A 19,326-nucleotide genomic window follows, 5' to 3' on the forward strand; every position below is an offset into this window, starting at 1 on the left:
TCAGTGTATTACTGCAAATGAAAAGAAAGGTTCTACCATTTTTTCTTCATAGTAAAATTCTGGCAACTTAGCTGCCAGTTTTTTTTTTTTACCATACAACCTATGATCATTTTTACAGTGGACAATTTGATGGATAACTTGCATTGAAATAATAGGTCAAGCAGATATTTAAGTATTTATTTTATTTCAACAATAAATAATGTTTGTAATGTATAATAGTATATTTGTTGCATTATTGGACAGTCTTAAAGTTTAAAAGATATGCAATCGCATGAAGTACATGTATATCTTTCTGTAAAAATGGAAAAGATAAAGTACTTTATTGAGGCCTATTGTTTCCAGGCTTTATAAAATGATGTGATAGGACCGATCTGGCCCTCAAGCCTTGAGTTTCACACCAGTGACTTAAGAAATATATTATTTTTTGTTTGAGATCTGTCTGTTAACACATTTAAGTAAATAAACATGTCTGAACATGATTACAATCACATATACACTGTTATTCTAATTCCATAGGAAAATAAGGAACCAGGAACAAATACAAAGGGAGTTAATCCATTGCAGGGTCAAATAGTCACCAGGATAAAACCTTTTCTAACCGTACAGGTGCTGCTTTACATACCGCTTCAACATTGCTGACGTATATTCAAATACGTCGCAATAAGTTTCAATTTTGTCATTTGTCTATTATTAAAATGATGGTTTTGAATTGACTTTGAGATCACAATTCTCTGGAAATACAAAACCAGCAAGTTTTCCCTCATGCCAAATGGATTAAATGTGCTTTACAGTCTGCTGTGAAATAAAAACCAGCAATACTTTAAGAATGCAAATATTGTGTAATGAGAGTGAACATTTGCCTTGTTGGCGTTAACATGATAATCATTCAGAAACGGGTGTGTGTGCAAGCAAAAGGCAGGACACACTGACCTGGCCAAAGCCTACACTTACACTTAACACACATGTAGCATTGTGCTTTAGACAAAACTGAATTATAATAGGGGCAGAATAACATTTCTATTAAGGCACAGTGGTGGCGGACTGCTTCTCATGACGATGGAAGTGCTAGAAAGCGTTAGACCGGTGTTTTAATTTTAGCTATTCAATAAATGTCAGCATATTTTTTGTAGATTTTTGATACAAAGGTTACTGAAACATATGCAAGACACCTGGCCTAGAAACATTTGCATATCTCAAACTTTGTTTCAGGGCAGTATAATATCAGCGCAGAAGAAAACAAGAGCGCCCGTGGTCTTTGGACCTTACTTTAAGCTATCTAAAGCTGTTTGCTCTACGTAATCACAGTTGCCAAATTTACCTGTTTGTACTGATAAGGGGTAATATTTTCATTGGCTGAAAACGTCTGTAGTTTTTAGCCAATCATCCAAAACTTACAGGTCACTATGACACGACTGCGACACAGTTCGATTGTAACACTACCGTATTGTACTTACAGTTGTAATCAAAATTATTCAACCCCCACACAATTTTGGTGTTTTAGCAAGTTGGACATTTATTCCGTATTTTGTTTATAGTCATATCAAATAAAGATGCATTAAATAGCCAAAAGCAACTTGAATTACAACATTATATTTTGTAACATACCAAACAGTGTCATTTCTCTTAACATCTCATTGACAAAATGATTCAACCCCTTGAAGATCATATCTCTTAAGAACAGAATTTGAATAAGGTCTTTTTAATCACGTGTTGAAAACACCTGTAGATGTGATTAGAACCATAACGAGCAACAATTAAACTGATTGAAAAAGACTGTGACGCTCAGCTCCTTGTAGATGCTCAATGGTGTATTTGCAACATGGTGAAGTCCAGGGAGTGGTGAAAGAAGTCAAGAGAGGAGGTAATTTCTCTTCATAAGAAAGGATATGGATATAAGAAAATAGCAAAGACATTACACATTCCAAGAGAGACAGTTGGGAGCATAATTCACAAGTTTAAAGCTAAAGGCACAGTGGAAATACTACCTGGGCGTGGTAGAAAGAGGATGCTGTGTGCAACTGCTGTCCGGTATTTGAAGCATACAGTGGTGAAAAACCCCCCGGTAACAGCTGAGGAACTACAACAGGACATTGCAGAGGGGGTAACGCAGGTTTCGTCCCAGACAATAAGGCGCGCACTACGAGATGAAGGCCAGAACTCCCAGGTGCACCCCACTTCTGACTACCAGGCACAGGAAAAAATAGACTCCAGTATGCCAAAAATCATCTGGAAAACCCCCAAAGGTTTTGGGAAACTTTTCTATGGAGTGATGAGACAAAAGTGGAACTCTTTGGGTCTATGAATCAACGTTATGTCTGGAGGAGAAAAAAAATGAAGCTTACAAAGAGAGGAACACTTTGTCTACTGTTATCATGCTCTGGGGCTTTTTCTCTGCCTCAGGTACCAGGAATCTCCAGCGTGTTCAAGGCATTATGAATTCTATTTCCTACCAGGATATATAAGGCTGCAAATGTCATGAAGTCAGTGACGAAGCTGGGGCTTGGGAGACGTTGGACCTTCCAACAGGACAACGATCCCAAGCATTCCTCCAAATCAACATCAGAGTGGTTGCAGAAGAAGGGCTGGAAGACTCTGGAGTGTCCTTCACAGTCGCCAGACCTAAATCCTATAGAAAACCTGTGGTGGGACTTGAAGAAGGCAGTTGCAGCACGCAAGCCCAAGAATATGAATGAACTGGAGGCCTTTGCCCAAGAGGAATGGGCTAAAATACCTGTAGATGGTTGCAAGAAGCTTGTGTCCGGTTATGTATCACGTTTGAAGGATGGAATTACTGCCAACGGGTGTTTTACTAAGTACTAAAGATGCATGTAACTAGGGGGTTGAATCATTTTGTCAATGAGATATTAAGAAAAATGTCCTTTTTTGGTATTTTGTAAAATACAGTGTTACAATTTAAGTTGCATTTGTCTATTTGACACATCTTTATTTGATATGACTATAAACAAAATACGGAATAAATGTCCAACTTGCTAAAACACCAAAATTGTGTGGGGGTTGAATAATTTTGATCACAACTGTAAGATAAGCCACATTGCCAACATTTCAAACTCAGGTATATTTTTAAACTGTTGCACTCTTGTTCTACATGTTATCCCCAGTTCAAATTTGTGGTCACTGATGCAATGGTCAGGTATGAGAAATTCCATGAGATTGTCACCAGTTCTTTTAAATTTCTTTCCGTAAACCATGTGTGACAGCTTGCCAGGAGTTTTGATGTAATTGGCCATCACTGTTTAGTATTGTCTTCAAAATGGCAGCCAGATACTGTTTTTTTTCAATGTAACTATTCTGTTTCTAAACTACATTTTCCAGGGAACTAAAGATCTACCCCCTGGCCACTTAACCAACAGCTATTTCGTAGCAAAGTCGTTTGACTTTGCCAATATTCAACCAATTATGTCAAATTCTTAATTACAGTTTGCTGATGTAATCGGTTGAGTAGGCATGTCTGACAGCAGCTCTGAGCAGGGGCAGTGTTTGAGGCTGGAGCTGACCCTTGACCAATTGCTAAATAGAAGGCAGAGGAGGAAGACTGCAGATATTCTATTTAAAATAACTTTAGTGGAGGTTTTTTTTTTTTTTTTTAAAGAAACCGTAATACCCCCAAAGAGCAAAATAGAGGTGCTAAGTTTGTATTATAAAGCCAAAGGTATTACAGTAATTGAAATGTATCAAATTGTCCCACAAAATTACAACAGACTCATTTTGGGAAAGTATAGGATTTATTCAATATTGTTACAAATTTATAAATGCTAATATTGAGTTAGAAAAACATTGCATAAAAGAATCCACACTGCTGGAATCAATTACAAATACATTCTTTTCGAAATCTATAATGTATTAACACACCCATGTGCTTTGTGATGATTGTGAAATCTTTTGGTCGTCCTTGTGTAATTTTTGTAAATGTTCTGATGCCTTGGAAAATATAATGGGCCTACTACATGGGACCCCGTCAAGGTTTTAGAAGATATAGCGCAAAGTCAGGGAAAAAAGTATCAATTGTAAATGGAGGGACAAAAAGGGCAGTCAGTGGAGAGTTGTCGCAGGTGATATAACCCCTGTATCTTAAGAGGTAGTATGACTGCTGTGCAAACAAAATTTGTAAAGGATTGCATTTTCAAAATGCATGTGTAAATGTATTAATGATGTCGTGCGCTAAACCATGGTATAAGATTGCTTGGAATGCATTAGGAGATCTTAATTTCAAACTATTTTGATGAAAATGACCCAATCTCATAGATGTCACACTCCACTTTCAAGGGAGATAAATCATGTATTAATGGTGCTCTGAGAAGCAACTTGTGACAACAGTATTAAATTGAGACGTTACAAGAAAAAAAAAAACACAAAAAATGACTGTAATAATATTGGGTTGGGTATGAAGAGCATGTACTGCGGCTCAAAGAACATGGATTGGGTAAGTAAAGATGTGTTAAAAAAGTGTAACAGGCCATCAGGCACCAGAGAGGCAAGTGGAAGCCAAGTTGCGGGTTGAATTCATGTCTGTGTGAGGCCTCAGAGACGCCAGGATTTCATTGGCCATAACTGGTCACATGGCAGTTGGGACAATAATACTGTCATTTGATGTCAGTTGCTCTTAAGCATCTCGATACATCCCTGCAATAGTGTCACATTGTTCTGCAAAAGAGAGAGGAAAAAATGCATTCATTTATTTCTTCTTAATTGTCTGGCAAAACATTCATGGTGAGAATACAGTCATTCAATTATTCAACAAAATGACTGAATGCCACGGTTGCATTACTACCGATACCTAAAGACATGTTTGTCATGTGACCCATCACCCCAGAAATTGCCTCCTATGTTGTGTTTTACACTTATCAACGTCAACTATTCTAAAGGCTATGGCCTAGAGGATTTTTTTAAAAAGGGAACTGCACTTTTTGGGGGGGATTGTGCCTACCGTTTACAATCTTTATGAAACACATGGCGATGGATGGATTTAAAAAAAAAAAATAATTCTAACTTCTAAATAAATATTTGAAATGATTAAAATGTTATTATAAATGTGCCCGTTAAAAAAATTAACATATATATTTACATCATGTATAAACCGCCTCATTAAATGTTCCCACTCGAGTTTACGTCTTTGAATGATTACCTGCTTTAGTAAAAATCTCTAAATCTATAACAATAGTGTGTAGAAATCTTAAAAGTCATTCTATATGTCGTTATACTGTAGTATTATGCTAATAAGTGAATATAAAAAATTGGTTACAAATAAACTTTTTAGAGAAAGATTAGACTACTCACCTTGGCATGTTTAATCTCCAGTTCGGCCATTTCTATGAGATTCTTTCTGAATGCCATAACTCGCCTGCCCTTGAAACTAGTGAGCTCTGCAAGAGAACACAATGAAGTTTGTATAATGCATATATTTTTCATTCAGAAAAAGCTAATACATGTAACATATTCCCCGACAAAAATAATATTGCTTAGATATGATTGACATGTCAAGAGACAAATTAATTGCAAATGTCAGTTTTCACCCTTTCCACAGTTGCCTAGTGAGTGCTAAATTTCTAATGGTTTTTAAGTGTTATATCCGGACCTCTTATGAATTGGCTTCTGGACGTAATGACTTGTATGTACCGGTACATAATACTGTATTTGTACGCGGCTTAGAATTGGGTGTTTGGATAGTTAGTGTAGCTGTCATTGAATGTATTTTCTGTCATAACAACAGGACTGCTTTTGTATGTGTGAACACGCTGCCTGCGCATACATGTTGACAGTGTTTTGTTTTTTTGCCCTGTCCGGCTTCTCAGGCAAATCATATAGTTGTATTTGTAGATGCCCATATCGGCTGTTCAGATTTACTTTACAAAAGAGAATTGTTGGATACTTCTCTTGTTGCCTTATTTGTATTTTACTTTATTAAATGTATTTATATTATGATTTGGTGCAGCCGGGCCAGAGCAGGAAGGGATGGAAAGAGAAAAAAAAGAAGACAGAGGGGGAAATTGTGGGGACAAGAGGGGGATAAGATAAAGAGACCAAAACAACAACAACAACAAAAACCACAACAATAGAGCAACATCAGCAAATATGATATGTACAAATATGATGGTAAAAGTGATAGCAAAGAAGCAGTTAGCGAAATAAATAATACAGAAATGACAATGAGCATTATTACACTACAGCAATACAAATACCAATATAAATAGCGCTATTGATAATGAACAATACCAATAATTCACCTTTATTATCAACAATACAGTTGTTCAAATGCAACAATATATATACGTAACAATAACTAGAGATACAAAAGAATGCAGAAAAATGGAGGGAAAGAAAGAGAAGCAACCTATATTAACCTTGTAGATTGTCAATTCTTTCCCTGTCCGGGCCAGGTAAGGTTCCCCGTGTTGAATAAAATTAAGCCGCAGGCTCCAGTCCTGGTGGTGCCCTTCCGTCAATTCCTTTAAGTTTCAGCTTTCCAAACATACTCCCTCCGCGAGGGGCGGCGTGGCAGGGCGCAAGGGCATCCCAGGTCCACACCCGACAAGCCAACCAACACGACAATAAATGAATATGTTCGTCATGAGACAGATTGTTTAATAAATAAACTATGTAGTTGTGAAAAATATAGTTTTGAAACAAATGTGTTCTGTTAAACCACTAATTGTATCATAGGATAGCCAATGGTGTTCTTGTCATATTTTTGGTTTGAAAAATATATGGTAACTGTGAGTAAGTTGCAAACATTCCCTTTAACAGTATCCTTTTATTAACGTAGTGGTAGTTGAATGCACTACGTTTTTCTTCTAAGGTGGTACCTAGGTTTTCGTCAGTAATCAGTTCCCAAATGTCCAAACGAGTCTATTATTCCCATTAGAAACAGTCACTACACATAATGGTAACAATCCAATTATTCCAGTTCATACACCCCAAAAAATAAGCACAACACATAATAATAAGAAATAATTATAAAAGACAAAAATGGATGAATAATTATGTAACATCATTTTTATCGTAATTGCGGACTCTGTAAATTCAGCATGAAAGTAGATAATGGATTTCTCAATGTAAAGCGCGTTGAGTCCCTAGGGAAAAGCGACATAAATGCAATTCACTTCACTTCTTGTTGGTGAACAACAATGAGTGGAGGTGGAGGACAAATCTACATATAAGATATTTTACTCTAGTCCTTTACAAATTCAACTTTTTAAGAGTGGATGGTTAGAACTGTATACTTTCTCACTTAAACGTTACTTTAGGTAAAATCATTACACACACTGGCTTGGCTCAATTTCTGCAATGTGTCTCTCTGTTGTGTCTAAGACCATGTCCACACGAACACAGAGTTTCAAAAACGCATATTTGGGGTTAAAACGATCTCCATCTACACAAGTGTAGTTTCAAAAACTGTATGTCTACACACGAATGCATACACCTGCTGTCATTCACATTTGTCCAATCAGAAACCTGGAAAATCAGCCTCAGCTGACTTGGTTCGTATTACACCACACCATTTTAATATACTAGACGTAAAATGACACATAATTTATCTTTCTCTTTCTTTCCTTCTTAGTTTATTTCGAACATGAACATACTTACAGCATAATACATCAGAAAATTTCATATAATTTCACATTACATCATATCCGAAAAGGAGTAGGAAGAAGCAAAGCTTATTTAATCCTACCCCTTCCCCACGTCAGAGCGTTTACAAATATATACATTCATTTACTGACCTTTTTTTTTTATAGTAAAATGACATCCGTGAATGAGTAATACAATAGTTTTGTAATATGTATTTAATTAATTCAATCATTATTAACATACTGAGATGAAAAATATTTTATTTTCATTAAAACCAGCATGTAATTAGAGAGCCTTGGGAACATTATAAATCTTTTTTAGTGTTTAAAGCGCATGTGCACGCATGTGCTGCGGAAACCCAAAATGCTACATTAATATATCAGCAATATGGTGAGATATTACATGTGCATTGAAGTGTACATTATTTCTAAAATCAGCACGCAGTAATCAGCCAAAGAAACCTTTTTCAATGTTTCAGTGCCTAAAGCACCCGTACATGCGTGTGCCGCCGCAAAACGCTCAAGGAATTGTAATGCATTTAATGATTAATATAGAGATGAATGTAAAATGAAGTGTACATTGTCTTAACATTAACAAGGAGGAAGGGTACATAATTTTTTGGCCGATCGGGCACATCATATGCGCATGCACGGTCGATTCCGTGTCATCTACACAAAAGAAACCAGCACACGTAAGTTAACTTCATGATCTGTCGTTCAACAAGGGTTAAAACATGATAATGTCGCAACTTTTTTGTGACACAAAGCAAAAAGTCTTGCTTGTCAAAGTTGTCCCATTAGCTGGAGGTCCGACAGCAATCGTATTCAAAACAGCGGACTGTCATTTCTCGCCCATTTTGATGCATCTTTTTCATCCATGTAGAGTGAAAATAGAAGCACGTTTATGCAACCTGACTCTCGCCAGATCCCCATAGTTCGCTGAGCTTCGATTGGTTGATTGAAACTTTTATTAGTAGATTGCACAGTACAGTACATATTCCGTACAATTGACCACTAAATGGTAACACCCGAATACGTTTTTCAACTTGTTTAAGTCGGGGTCCACGTTAATCAATTCATGATTGATCTGGGAGTTCTCAAAAAGAGATGTATTTCACAAGGCGGGGCCTTGTAAAAAAATCATTGTATGTGATTGTATAAACCACTGGTCTTTTATCTTGAATGACGTGCTACTTCAACCACCCACATCGAAATCAACCCATGACACTGATGAGAGCGATGCCGGGAAATCCAAACCCGGTCGAAAGAAGAGCCAAAACATCCTTGCCACCAATAAATGCCTTCAAAACCGTTCTCTGTTCATCTTTTAAAGAATTAATATTTCATAGATTCGACAAAACAGCTGCAATAGCAGAATCAATGTCAGCACACGATGCATCGAAGGCTGTGGGTCGCCATTGTTGTTTGAATCAAACAGTCGCTTTGGTGCTACATCACATCTATGAAATGCCGCCCGTCGATCCTGATTGGTTCATTATTTTTTGCTATCTGGAAGGAGTTTGCAATGCCTTTGAGTCCAGACCCTTGTGTTGAGTTCAGCAAACTAAAAAGGTCTGGCGAGAGTCAGGTTAATGTTTATGCTCAAACGTACAGTAAGTCCTCTTATAGTGTGTTTAAAGGCAGCGTTGTTGAGCTTTGGAAATGACAGCGCACAACCGTGACATCATCAGAGGAGTATAAGTCTCCGTTTGAGCAGTTCACACGTATACGCTGAGCAGAGAGTTTTGGAATTCAACACTTTGGCCAGCGTTTGCAAAAGTCTGTGTTTTTAAGGACAAAAGTATGCATTTCTGTGGACAAGTGGCCTAAACGCAGTGATAAGTATGTGTTTAGCAAGTATCCGTGTTTGTGGGGACATGGCCTAAATTTGAAAAGAACCACTATCAATTTTTCAGAGTCACCAATCCGTGGTATTCTTTTTTTGGGCACTTGTGTATGCACAACGATAACTGGGGAAACCGACTAATATATTCTGCAATGTTTGGCTGCATGATAACAGAGACATATTTTTGGCAATATTTAATCCTAGAATAACGAGGATACCATTATTTTTATGGACCTTACTTTTATATTCAAAATGTGTATATATGTCTGACAGTGAACATACACAAGAGATTACACTGCAGAGGCAATGATAAAAGTTGATTCCACATGAATGCCAAACCAACCTTTCTTCCCAGACTCTGAGAGCTTGTCAAATTTCTGTAGACACTGCTTCTGGTGTTCCTCCGCCTGAAGAATGTCCTTACTCTTCAGCCGAGCCTTGTCCAGCGCTTTGTTGGAGTTCTCATAGTCAACTAATGCCCGGGCTCGACGGTAGAGAAGATCCTAAAATGTGTTTGTAAGAATGAATAGAAAAAATACAACAAGAGGCAAAATGTGTCATCCTTTATCCAAAATGTGTGTGCAACAGAGGCAATAACATATACAAACAAAAACTAAAACCATTTTATTTAGAAAGCATTGAACAAATGTTTGCTTTGATGCACCAAATTTTTTGTTAAATGTTCTTTGTGTGTGGATGGAAGGTGTGACTCATCACTTACCTTTGCTGCCTGAATGTCTCTCATGTAATATCTAAGTAACTCTGTGAGCTTGAGTTCCTGATCAGATGCCACTCTTCCCTCCACTTTCTGTGGGAAAACAAAGAAAAAAAATACAAATACACTGCAGTCCATGTTTAAAGTAGTGCATACATTCTAAATAAAACTACATTAACCCAAATATAAGATGGCATTGTTGGCCTACAAAAAGGACAGTGAGTTTTATACGGTATTTGGAATCACAGATACTACTGTATAGTTGATGCCTGGATAATACCAATGGATTAGATTTATATGGCGCTTTTCTAGACACTAAGAGCGCTTCACAGAGAACTGATCATTTCTTTACTTCACATTCACACCTTGATGGTGGTAAGCTACATTTGTAGTCGCAGTTGCCCTGGAGTAGACTGACGAAAGTGTAGCTGCCAATTTGCACCCACGGTCCCTTCGACCACCATCACCAAACATCTATACTTTGTGAGCGACACAGGGAAAAAATGGGTGAAGTCTCTTGCCCAAGGACACAATGGCGGTAACTAGGATGACGGACGCTCAACCATCTGAGCCATGCCGCCCCGCATATTGCCGACTTATCATTTGTGTCCCTGCAAATTTGCGGATTACTATGTTTTTTTTTTCCATTTGTTTCGTTTTTGAAATGCCAGATGGTTACAAACCTTAAAACTTGCAGTGAGGTGAACAAATGATATGTAATCAATATCCAACCATCCATTTTCTACCGCTTGCCCTTCTCGGATTGCAAGAGTGGCTGGAGCCTATCCTAGCTGCATTCGGATAATTTTAAATTGTAATTAGAATTATAACAGGCAGGCCCTGTTAATTATGTAGATGTGGCTTCAAGAAACACCATCTCAGACAGCTGACCAGAATGACAGGGAGGAAGAGATGGAAGCATGGTGGAAGTGGTAGCCTAACCACCTGCCAAAAGGCTAAACCGTGACTTCAATTCCATCTGTTGATTGATCCTCTTCCATTTTCATTCACTAGGGATGCTAACCTACAGTATACTATTATACTGTAGATATTAAAATTTCACATGTGTTTGATGAATATATAACAAGGTTTAAGGTTGGATTATGCTTCTCTGCATTTCACTTGTCAGCTTCCTTCGTCATAAGCAAACCGCAATTAAAGAAAAACTAGGAGTTGGAGGATTATTGAATCTGAATATAATCTAATTATTAAAACAGTCACTTTTATTGCAAATGTTGTTCCGAAATTGTAGACTGTCAACTTCAAGTTAGCAGGAGGGTTTGGAGAGGGAGGCGTGGTGCAGTGTACAGCGGTGTCTTCCCAAAGAAGCATAATCCAGGCTTTATTATGGTGTCAATAATAGACATTTTATTCATGGGCGTCTCTATTCGTGGGTGGTCTTACAACACAACCCATACGAATAGCGGGGATTTACTGTGTATATACAGTATACAAACGCAAACATACACGTGCCGCAAGATGCCATCCCCCAAGCAACCCTTTCAATGTTGATCACACACACTAGAAAACTGAAGACATGCAACCTGAGACACGGTGGAAACAAGTTATCAAACAATCGAAGAACGAGTTATGATAATAACTTTAAGACAAATGTGATCTACAAACCCCGTTTCCATATGAGTTGTGAAATTGTGTTAGATGTAAATATAAACGGAATACAATGATTTGCAAATCATTTTCAACCCATATTGAGTTGAATATGCAAAAAAGACAACATATTCTATGTTCAAACTGATAAACATTTTTTTGGGCAAATAATCATTAACTTTAGAATTTGATGCCAGCAACACGTCACAAAGAAATTGGGAAAGGTGGCAATAAATACTGATAAAGTTGAGGAATGCTCATCAAACACTTATATGGAACATCCCACAGGTGTGCAGGCTAGTTGGGAACAGTTGGGTGCCATGATTGGGTATAAAAGCAGTTTCCATGAAATGTTAATTAATTCACAAACAAGGATGGGGTAAGGGTCAGCAAATTGTATGCAAATTGTCGAACAGTTATAGAACAACATTTCTCAACGAGCAATTGCAAGGAATTTAGGGATTTTACCATCTACGGTCCGTAAAATCATCAAAAAGTTCAGAGAATCTGGAGAAATCACTGCACGTAAGCGATGACATTACGGACTTTTGATCCCTCAGGCGGTACTGCATTAAAAACCAACATCAGTGTGTAAAGAATATCACTACATGAGCTCAGGAACACTTCAGAAAACCACTGTCATTAACTACAGTTGGTCGCTACATCTGAAAGTGCAAGTTAAAACTCTACTATGCAAAGCCAAACCCATTTATCAACAATATCCTGAAACGCTGGGCCCGAGCTCATCTAAGATGGACTGATGCAAAGTGGAAAAGTGTTCTGTGGTCTGACGAGTCCACATTTCCAATTATATTTGGAAATAGAGGACGTGGTGTCCTCCAGAACAAAGAGGAAAATAACCATTCGGATTGTTATTGGCGCAAAGTTCAAAAGCCAGCATCTGTGATGGTATGGGGGTGTATTAGTGCCCAAGGCATGGGTAACTCACATATCTGTGAAGGCACCATTAATGCTGAAAGGTCCATCCAGGTTTTGGAGCAACATATGTTGTCATCCAAGCAACGTTATCATGGACGCCCCTGCTTATTTCAGCAAGACAAGTGTTACAACAGCGTGGCTTCGTAAAAAGAGTGCGGGTACTTTCCTGGCCCGCCTGCAGTCTACACCTGTCTCCCATCGAAAATGTGTGGCGCATTATGAAGTGTAAAATACAACAGCGGAGACCCTGGACTGTTGAACGACTGAAGGTCTACATAAAACACGAATGTGAAAGAAGTCCACTTTCAAAGCTTCAACAATTAGTTTCCTCAGTTCCCAAACGTTTGAGTGTTAAAAGAAAAGGTGATGTAACACAGTGGTGAACATGTCCTTTCAAAACTACTTGGCATGTGTTGCAGCCAAGAAATTCTAAGTTAATTATTATTTGCAAAAAATAAAAAATAAAGTTTATGAGTTTGAACATCCAATATCTTGTCTTTGTATTACATTCAATTGAATATGAGCTGAAAAAGATTTTTAAATCATTGTATTCCGTTTATATTTACATCTAACGCAATTTCCCAACTCATATGGAAACGGGGTTTGTAGAAAGCTCAGTCATTAAACAATGGTTAATCAATTGAGAAATATTACATCCTTTTTATAGCAATCCACCAGTTATTTGATTGATACTGAAACAATGGTTTCAACATCAACGATTATTCTTGTGTTTTTTTGTCTATATTTTATTTTTTGTACAAAAACGTCTTTCGAAAAAGGTTTTCTAATATTCTTGGTCATCTTATATTCCGGTCAATGTGGTATAGACGTACTGTATATATGGAGTTCATTAATAAGATACTCACTCTTAGCTTCTCAAAGAGATCTGACAACTTCTCCATGTGCCTGAAAAAAACCCAAACTAATATTTATTTTCAAAGCAATTAGCACATTCACCTTTCATGCACTGGTGTTCAAACACAGTTCATGTGGTCTTCGGCCTCCAAACGAGTTCCAATCTTACGACTGCATAATAAGTAAAGTTTTAAATGGCCATTTAATTTTTTTTTGAATTATTTTGAAATCAACAGTTAAGTCGCATACACTTCCTACAGAATACATTGAGGACATGAAGATATAAAATCCAGTGAGAGGTATTGCAAGGAGAGACGAGCTTATTGGAGGAGGAAGTCTCAATAATGAGACCACTAAGCTGCTTATTTTTTGCTGTCCATTAAATACTCAGAGCAATTCAAAATTTCCCAGATAGCATCTTAAACACTTCAAAAGGCGGCTGTTTTACAACTTGCTCAGAGTTACATTTTTCACAGCAAAAATTATAACAAGAACATTGGCTAGTTTATGTTATCATTAGTAGTTTAACAGCACCCATTAGTATTACAATTGTCTGTATTTTTCACAATTAATAAATTTAGGTAATACAAACATTTTACCGGCCCAGATAAAACTATGGTTGTTTACGGCTGTCACTCACCCTGTCTCGTCAACACGTACGCGCAGGGAGCGCGTGCAAACATACAAAAGCAGTCTAAGAGAAGTAACGACCAATTTGCAGTCATGTTGTTATGATAGAATATACATTAAATGACAGCTAACTCTCGCTACCCCGAACGGGAATAAGCGGCAGAAAATGGATGGATGGCACTTCGACAGCATATTCTCCCCGTCATTTTTGTTGTAGTTTTTAGCGATTCTATAGCGAGTGACAGATTAAGTTCAAACTACACACTACATTGTATTAGGAGGAGTTTACTGACCGCTACGCGGACTACATTGGGTGCTTTACACTTTGGGTAAATCTCTACCGTATATGGATAATTTGCTGATGTCACGAATGGCAAAAACGTCACCAATGAGGCAAAATCCTAATGGCTCTTTTCCCAGAAGTATGAAGGTAGTTAGTTTTGCATAATAGGGTCCCTTAAAAGACATGGCATTAGAGCAACTTTGACCAGGCTTGCAGCCAATGTTGAAAAAAATAATTAAAAATTTTTTTTTTAAAAATATTGCTGTATTTACTTTCTAAACTTTTACAACGTCTATTTTCACTTCCCTTTCCTTTAATTTTCAGCACTGCCACCAAAAGAGTGTGCCTCACGGTTAGGAGACATACTGGATGTTAAGAGTTAAAAAGTTAAGTCAACAAATGACATTCCATCCATCCATCCATTTTCTACCGCGTAATCCCTTTGGGGTAGCTGGTGCCTATCTCAGCTACAATCGGGCATAAGTCGGGGTACACCCTGGACAAGTCGCCACCTCATTTTCCTTTCTCAATGAAGCTTCCCGTAATTATCCTTTACTCTGCCTAGATATACAGCCACATTTGTAATTTTCATCTTATCTGGTTTTGTTTGTCAAAATATTGAAAATTCATGGGATCGGAAAAACGAGGACCACTTATGTACTGTACTCACTTCCTATTTGCTGTACTGTCTTCAGCAGAAAGCGTGTTCAGAGTGGCCGAGATCTGAATGTAATCGTCCGCTATATCTGAAACGATAAAAAGAGGCACACAAGATGTATTATCCTCCATCCATTCAACAGTTTAACAAATTAAGAAAAAACACTCAAAATACTTTTGTGGGTGCGGGTCATCTTCTCTGCTTTGGCAGTGGAATCTTTAATTTTACTGTAGTAGTCAAGAAGGAACGTCTTCTCCTGCTCAAAAAAGTCATCTACTTCCTGTGTGGGAAAGAACAATCAGATGGTTAGGACATTTTTTGGCTGAATTAGATTGTATGAGTTTAGGGAGATTGTGTCAAAGCCACACCTTTATTCCTGAGATAAGGACCTCGTCAGCTGACTTCACCATGTTTTTGAAGAATCCCCCAAACATCTCCTTGGCATTCTTTCTTCTGACACTGAGCTAAGATTAGAAAACATAGGAGTGTAAATGCAATTATTTTTGTGAGTGAAATTGGGTATTAATAATAGGAAGAAACAGATACAATTATTGCACACATAATCTTAGTATAGAATAGTAAAACACATCACTGACTAATAAACATTACATAGATAAGCATAACTGCTGATATCAGCAAGATGGAGGCTGTGTGTCACAACTGTCCTGTAAAATAAAACAATACTTCCCCTCTTTCCAACAGACAACTCAGGAAAGGAAGTCAGCATTATACAGAACTCACATCCTGGTCATACTCAAGAAAAATCTGGAAGTTTCTGTCTTTGCTTAGAATGGGATGAGAAGATAGCCTCTGTAGGAAAACTTCATGCACTTGAACAGTTTTCTTGAACACAGCCAGGTACTCACTGAAGAAAAAGTATACAACATAAATAAGCTTAAAAAGCAATCCCGTATCACCAGGCATCTAACATTATTTGAATAGTTAAAAATATACATTTTAAGTGACTCAATGTGCTAATGTATAATGCATCTGTGACACTCACGCTTCCAACTCCTGCTTCATTTTAGTGTACTCCTCCTTGGTCAAAGTGGCTTCACCTTCTCCGAGTTTGTGCATCTTCTCTCTTGGACTTTCAAAGTCAGGCTTTGGCGGTGCTGGGGGAATCTAGAAAGGATAAACATGAGCAAGGTAACAGATTTTTTTCCCCTCATTCCATAAGCGCAGAAGAGCAAGCACTGTGTTACTCACTATTAGGCCAGCATAGTCTTCCGTCTCAACCAGAGTGTCATGGAGCCAGATGAAATCTTCATGCAGCCTAGGAACAGAGAACTCTGGCTCCTGGAAAGTGGTAAGTGTGGTCTGGAAACAGAATTTGTTGGAAAGGCTTTAATTATTTGTGCAAGAGTGTTGTGGCTTTCAGGAGATTAGTAGGTGTGACAATATACAGTATTTACCTTTGTGTGGACTGTAAACTTGACTTTGTCCCTCTCACAAAGTGCATCAGGAATATCAATGAGCAGCGATACATCATTACTCAGGTCCACAGACACAGAGCGCATCTATGGAGAAACAACAAACTAATGTAACCCTTCAGTAAGTCTCTAACCACAATAAACTACATCCATCCATCCATCCATTTCCTTCCGCTTATCCGAGGTTGGGTCACGGGGCAGCAGCCTAGGCAGAGAAGCCCAGACTTCCCTCTCCCCAGCCACTTCATTCAGCTCCTCCCGGGGGATCCCGAGGTGTTCCCAAGCCAGCCGGGAGACATAGTCCTGGGTCTTCCCTGTGGCCTCCTACCGATCGGACGTGCCCTAGGGAGGCGTTCGGGTGCCATCCTGACCAAATGTCTGAACCACCTCAGTCTTGTTCACAATAAACTACAGCAACCCCTATTAGAGTTAGGAGTGACTGTGCTTGATGTTATATATTGTTCCTCTTCAGTAAGTCTCCAACCACAATAAACAACATCAAAATCTATTAGAGTTAAGAGTGACTTGATTTATTGATTGAAACTTTTATTAGTAGATTGCACGGTGCGGTAAAAATTCCATACAATTGACCACTAAATGGTAGCACCCGAATAAGTTTATCAACTTGTTTAAGTTGGGGTCCATGTTAATCAATTCATCTGTGGCAGATGTTATATACTGTTGATCTTCAGTAAGTCTCCAACCACAATAAACTACAGCAAAATCTATTAGTTAGGAGTGACTTGATGGATTGATTGAAACTTCTATTAGTAGATTGCAAGGCACAGTAAAAAATTCCGTACCCCTAAATGGTGTTGTAAGCATTTCACCAATCTCGCGCACTTTGCAAATTATACATCATTTCCATTGTGCGCAAGCAATTTGCATATCGCAAGACGAAATTTTGTTTGAAAATGGCGCGACCGTGCAAATGGATGGTTTGAGGACGGCTGAAGAAGAATTTGCGGAATTCTGCACAGAAAGCGACATCGAACAGAAGAAAAACAGCAAAACAGTCTCCCAATACTGCGTAGATGGCAACAAGGGTTAGGGTTAGGGTTAGTAGCCAGAACTTCCAACATAATCAATATATAGCTGGAAGCAATTTCCAAAATTGCCAAAAAGATTGTGCATTATACAAATTGTGCATTATACAAGCACCTGAATAGGTTTTTCAACTTGTTTAAGTCGGGGGTCCACGTTAATCAATTCATCTGTGGCAGATGTTAGATATGTTGTAAGCATTTCACCAATCTCGACCACTTGGCAAATTATACGTCATTTCAATTGTGCGCAAGCAATTTGCATATCGCAAGATGAGATTTAAGACGAGATTTTGTGGATGGTTTAGTCAGTGACCATACATTATTATATTTTATAAATAGTAAACCAAGTTGTGGTAGTAGTTTAGTCGTGGATGTACACTGTATAGTGGTTAGGGTTAGGGTTGGACTGATTTGAGGGCAATACTCAGTTATATTGTCCCGACTACAAATAAATAGATTTACAAAAGTATTTAATAAGTTATATTGACACCAAAAACATGTATATGCGCCCATTGATTTGCAAAATGTGCACCACACATTATTCAAATAAATAGCTGGAAGCAATTTGCAAAAAGATTGCGCATTTTACAAATTAGCAAAATGCGGTTGCGCATTTTGCAAATTTGCTCAAATTGGTATTGTGCCTACAACATACTTTTTTTTGATTGATTGATACTTTTATTAGTAGATTGCACAGTTCAGTACATATTCCGTACAATTGACCACTAAATGGTAACACCCAAATACGTTTTTCAACTTGTTTAAGTTCAACTTGTTTAAGTCGGGGTCCACGTTAATCAATTCATGGTAAACAATTCATGGTATACCGTATATTGTTGATCTTCAGTAAGTCTCCAACCACAATAAAAACTACAGCAAAATATATTACAGGTAAGAATAATTGTGTCAGATGTTATATATTGTTCCTGTGTTGGATTCCAGACTACCAAAAACAACTTTTTAAAATGCGTGCGTCAGCATTCTTTGAACACGCAATATAAGTGAAATTCCCCATTTAACCCATTGAAGTACAACTATATGAAAACACGTTAAGTCCGTGTGTATGCAACGTTACTGATAACGAAGACGTTTTTAATTTAATTATTTGTGCCTGACATATGACACTTGTAATTATTTTCGTAAACGAGACGATGCTAGCTGATAGCCGCGGGCTAATGTGATGAAGTGGCGTTAGCTAGATGTCAACCGTTTGGCAAACTTATTTTAGCTCGCTATATTATTCCACAGTTACCTGCATTTTCTGCTTGACTTACCTTCTCCGTGTCGCTGGGGTCTAAAGTGGCTGTCATGGTTGTGAATAAGTCGAGTGAAGAGAAGTGTTTACAGGGCAGGAAGCGTGTGTGTGTATGTGTGTAGTCAGTTTGCAGCGAGCGGCTGGCTGGCGGCTTTTTGACGAGCTGTCAATGTTCTTCCCGTTTGTTAACTGACGACTTTTGGGATTTTTGATCTTGCAGTAAAAAAATGGGCAAAAAGCCAATTCAACAATCAATATACAGGCGGACACGTGACTAAATCTAACTTTAAAACAACAGCCATTACTGCTGCCATTAAGTTATAACAAAGTGATGGAAATAACAAGAGGTCGATAAAAAAAATTGGAACATCCGCCCTAATTTAATACGCTAAGGGATGTATTTTAACGACGTATCTGGCATTGTGGGTAATGTAGTTTCCAATACATATTAAACACTTTTTTTTTAGCCATA

At 37.9% G+C, this 19,326-nt stretch overlaps 1 protein-coding gene across 1 annotated transcript; it reads right to left on the reverse strand.

The window, feature by feature from the left end:
- Nucleotides 1-3,724: 3,724 nt before the first annotated feature.
- snx5 (sorting nexin 5) lies at nt 3,725-19,248 on the reverse strand. Its single transcript, XM_061910550.1, has 13 exons — nt 18,874-19,248; nt 16,536-16,640; nt 16,330-16,440; nt 16,124-16,245; nt 15,862-15,985; nt 15,489-15,584; nt 15,295-15,400; nt 15,133-15,208; nt 13,561-13,600; nt 10,154-10,240; nt 9,776-9,935; nt 5,296-5,381; nt 3,725-4,662 (listed from the first exon to the last, which is right to left on the reverse strand). Exons 1-13 carry the CDS (start codon nt 18,907-18,909, stop codon nt 4,612-4,614), a joined length of 1,200 nt encoding a protein of 399 aa, XP_061766534.1. The 5' UTR covers nt 18,910-19,248; the 3' UTR covers nt 3,725-4,611.
- Between the last annotated feature and the right edge of the window lie 78 nt (nt 19,249-19,326).

The sequence above is a fragment of the Nerophis ophidion genome, linkage group LG09 (genome assembly GCF_033978795.1).
Source record: "Nerophis ophidion isolate RoL-2023_Sa linkage group LG09, RoL_Noph_v1.0, whole genome shotgun sequence".
NCBI classification, from domain to species: domain Eukaryota; kingdom Metazoa; phylum Chordata; class Actinopteri; order Syngnathiformes; family Syngnathidae; genus Nerophis; species Nerophis ophidion.

Coding starts and splice junctions, on each gene's coding strand:
- snx5 (XM_061910550.1), bottom strand. CDS start 18,909: ATGACAGCCACTTTAGACCCCAGCGACACGGAGAAG. Junction 15,585..15,861: donor TTCTTGAGTATGACCAGGAT/GTGAGTTCTGTA, acceptor TTCTAATCTTAG/CTCAGTGTCAGAAGAAAGAA. Junction 15,401..15,488: donor TCCTTATCTCAGGAATAAAG/GTGTGGCTTTGA, acceptor TTTCCCACACAG/GAAGTAGATGACTTTTTTGA.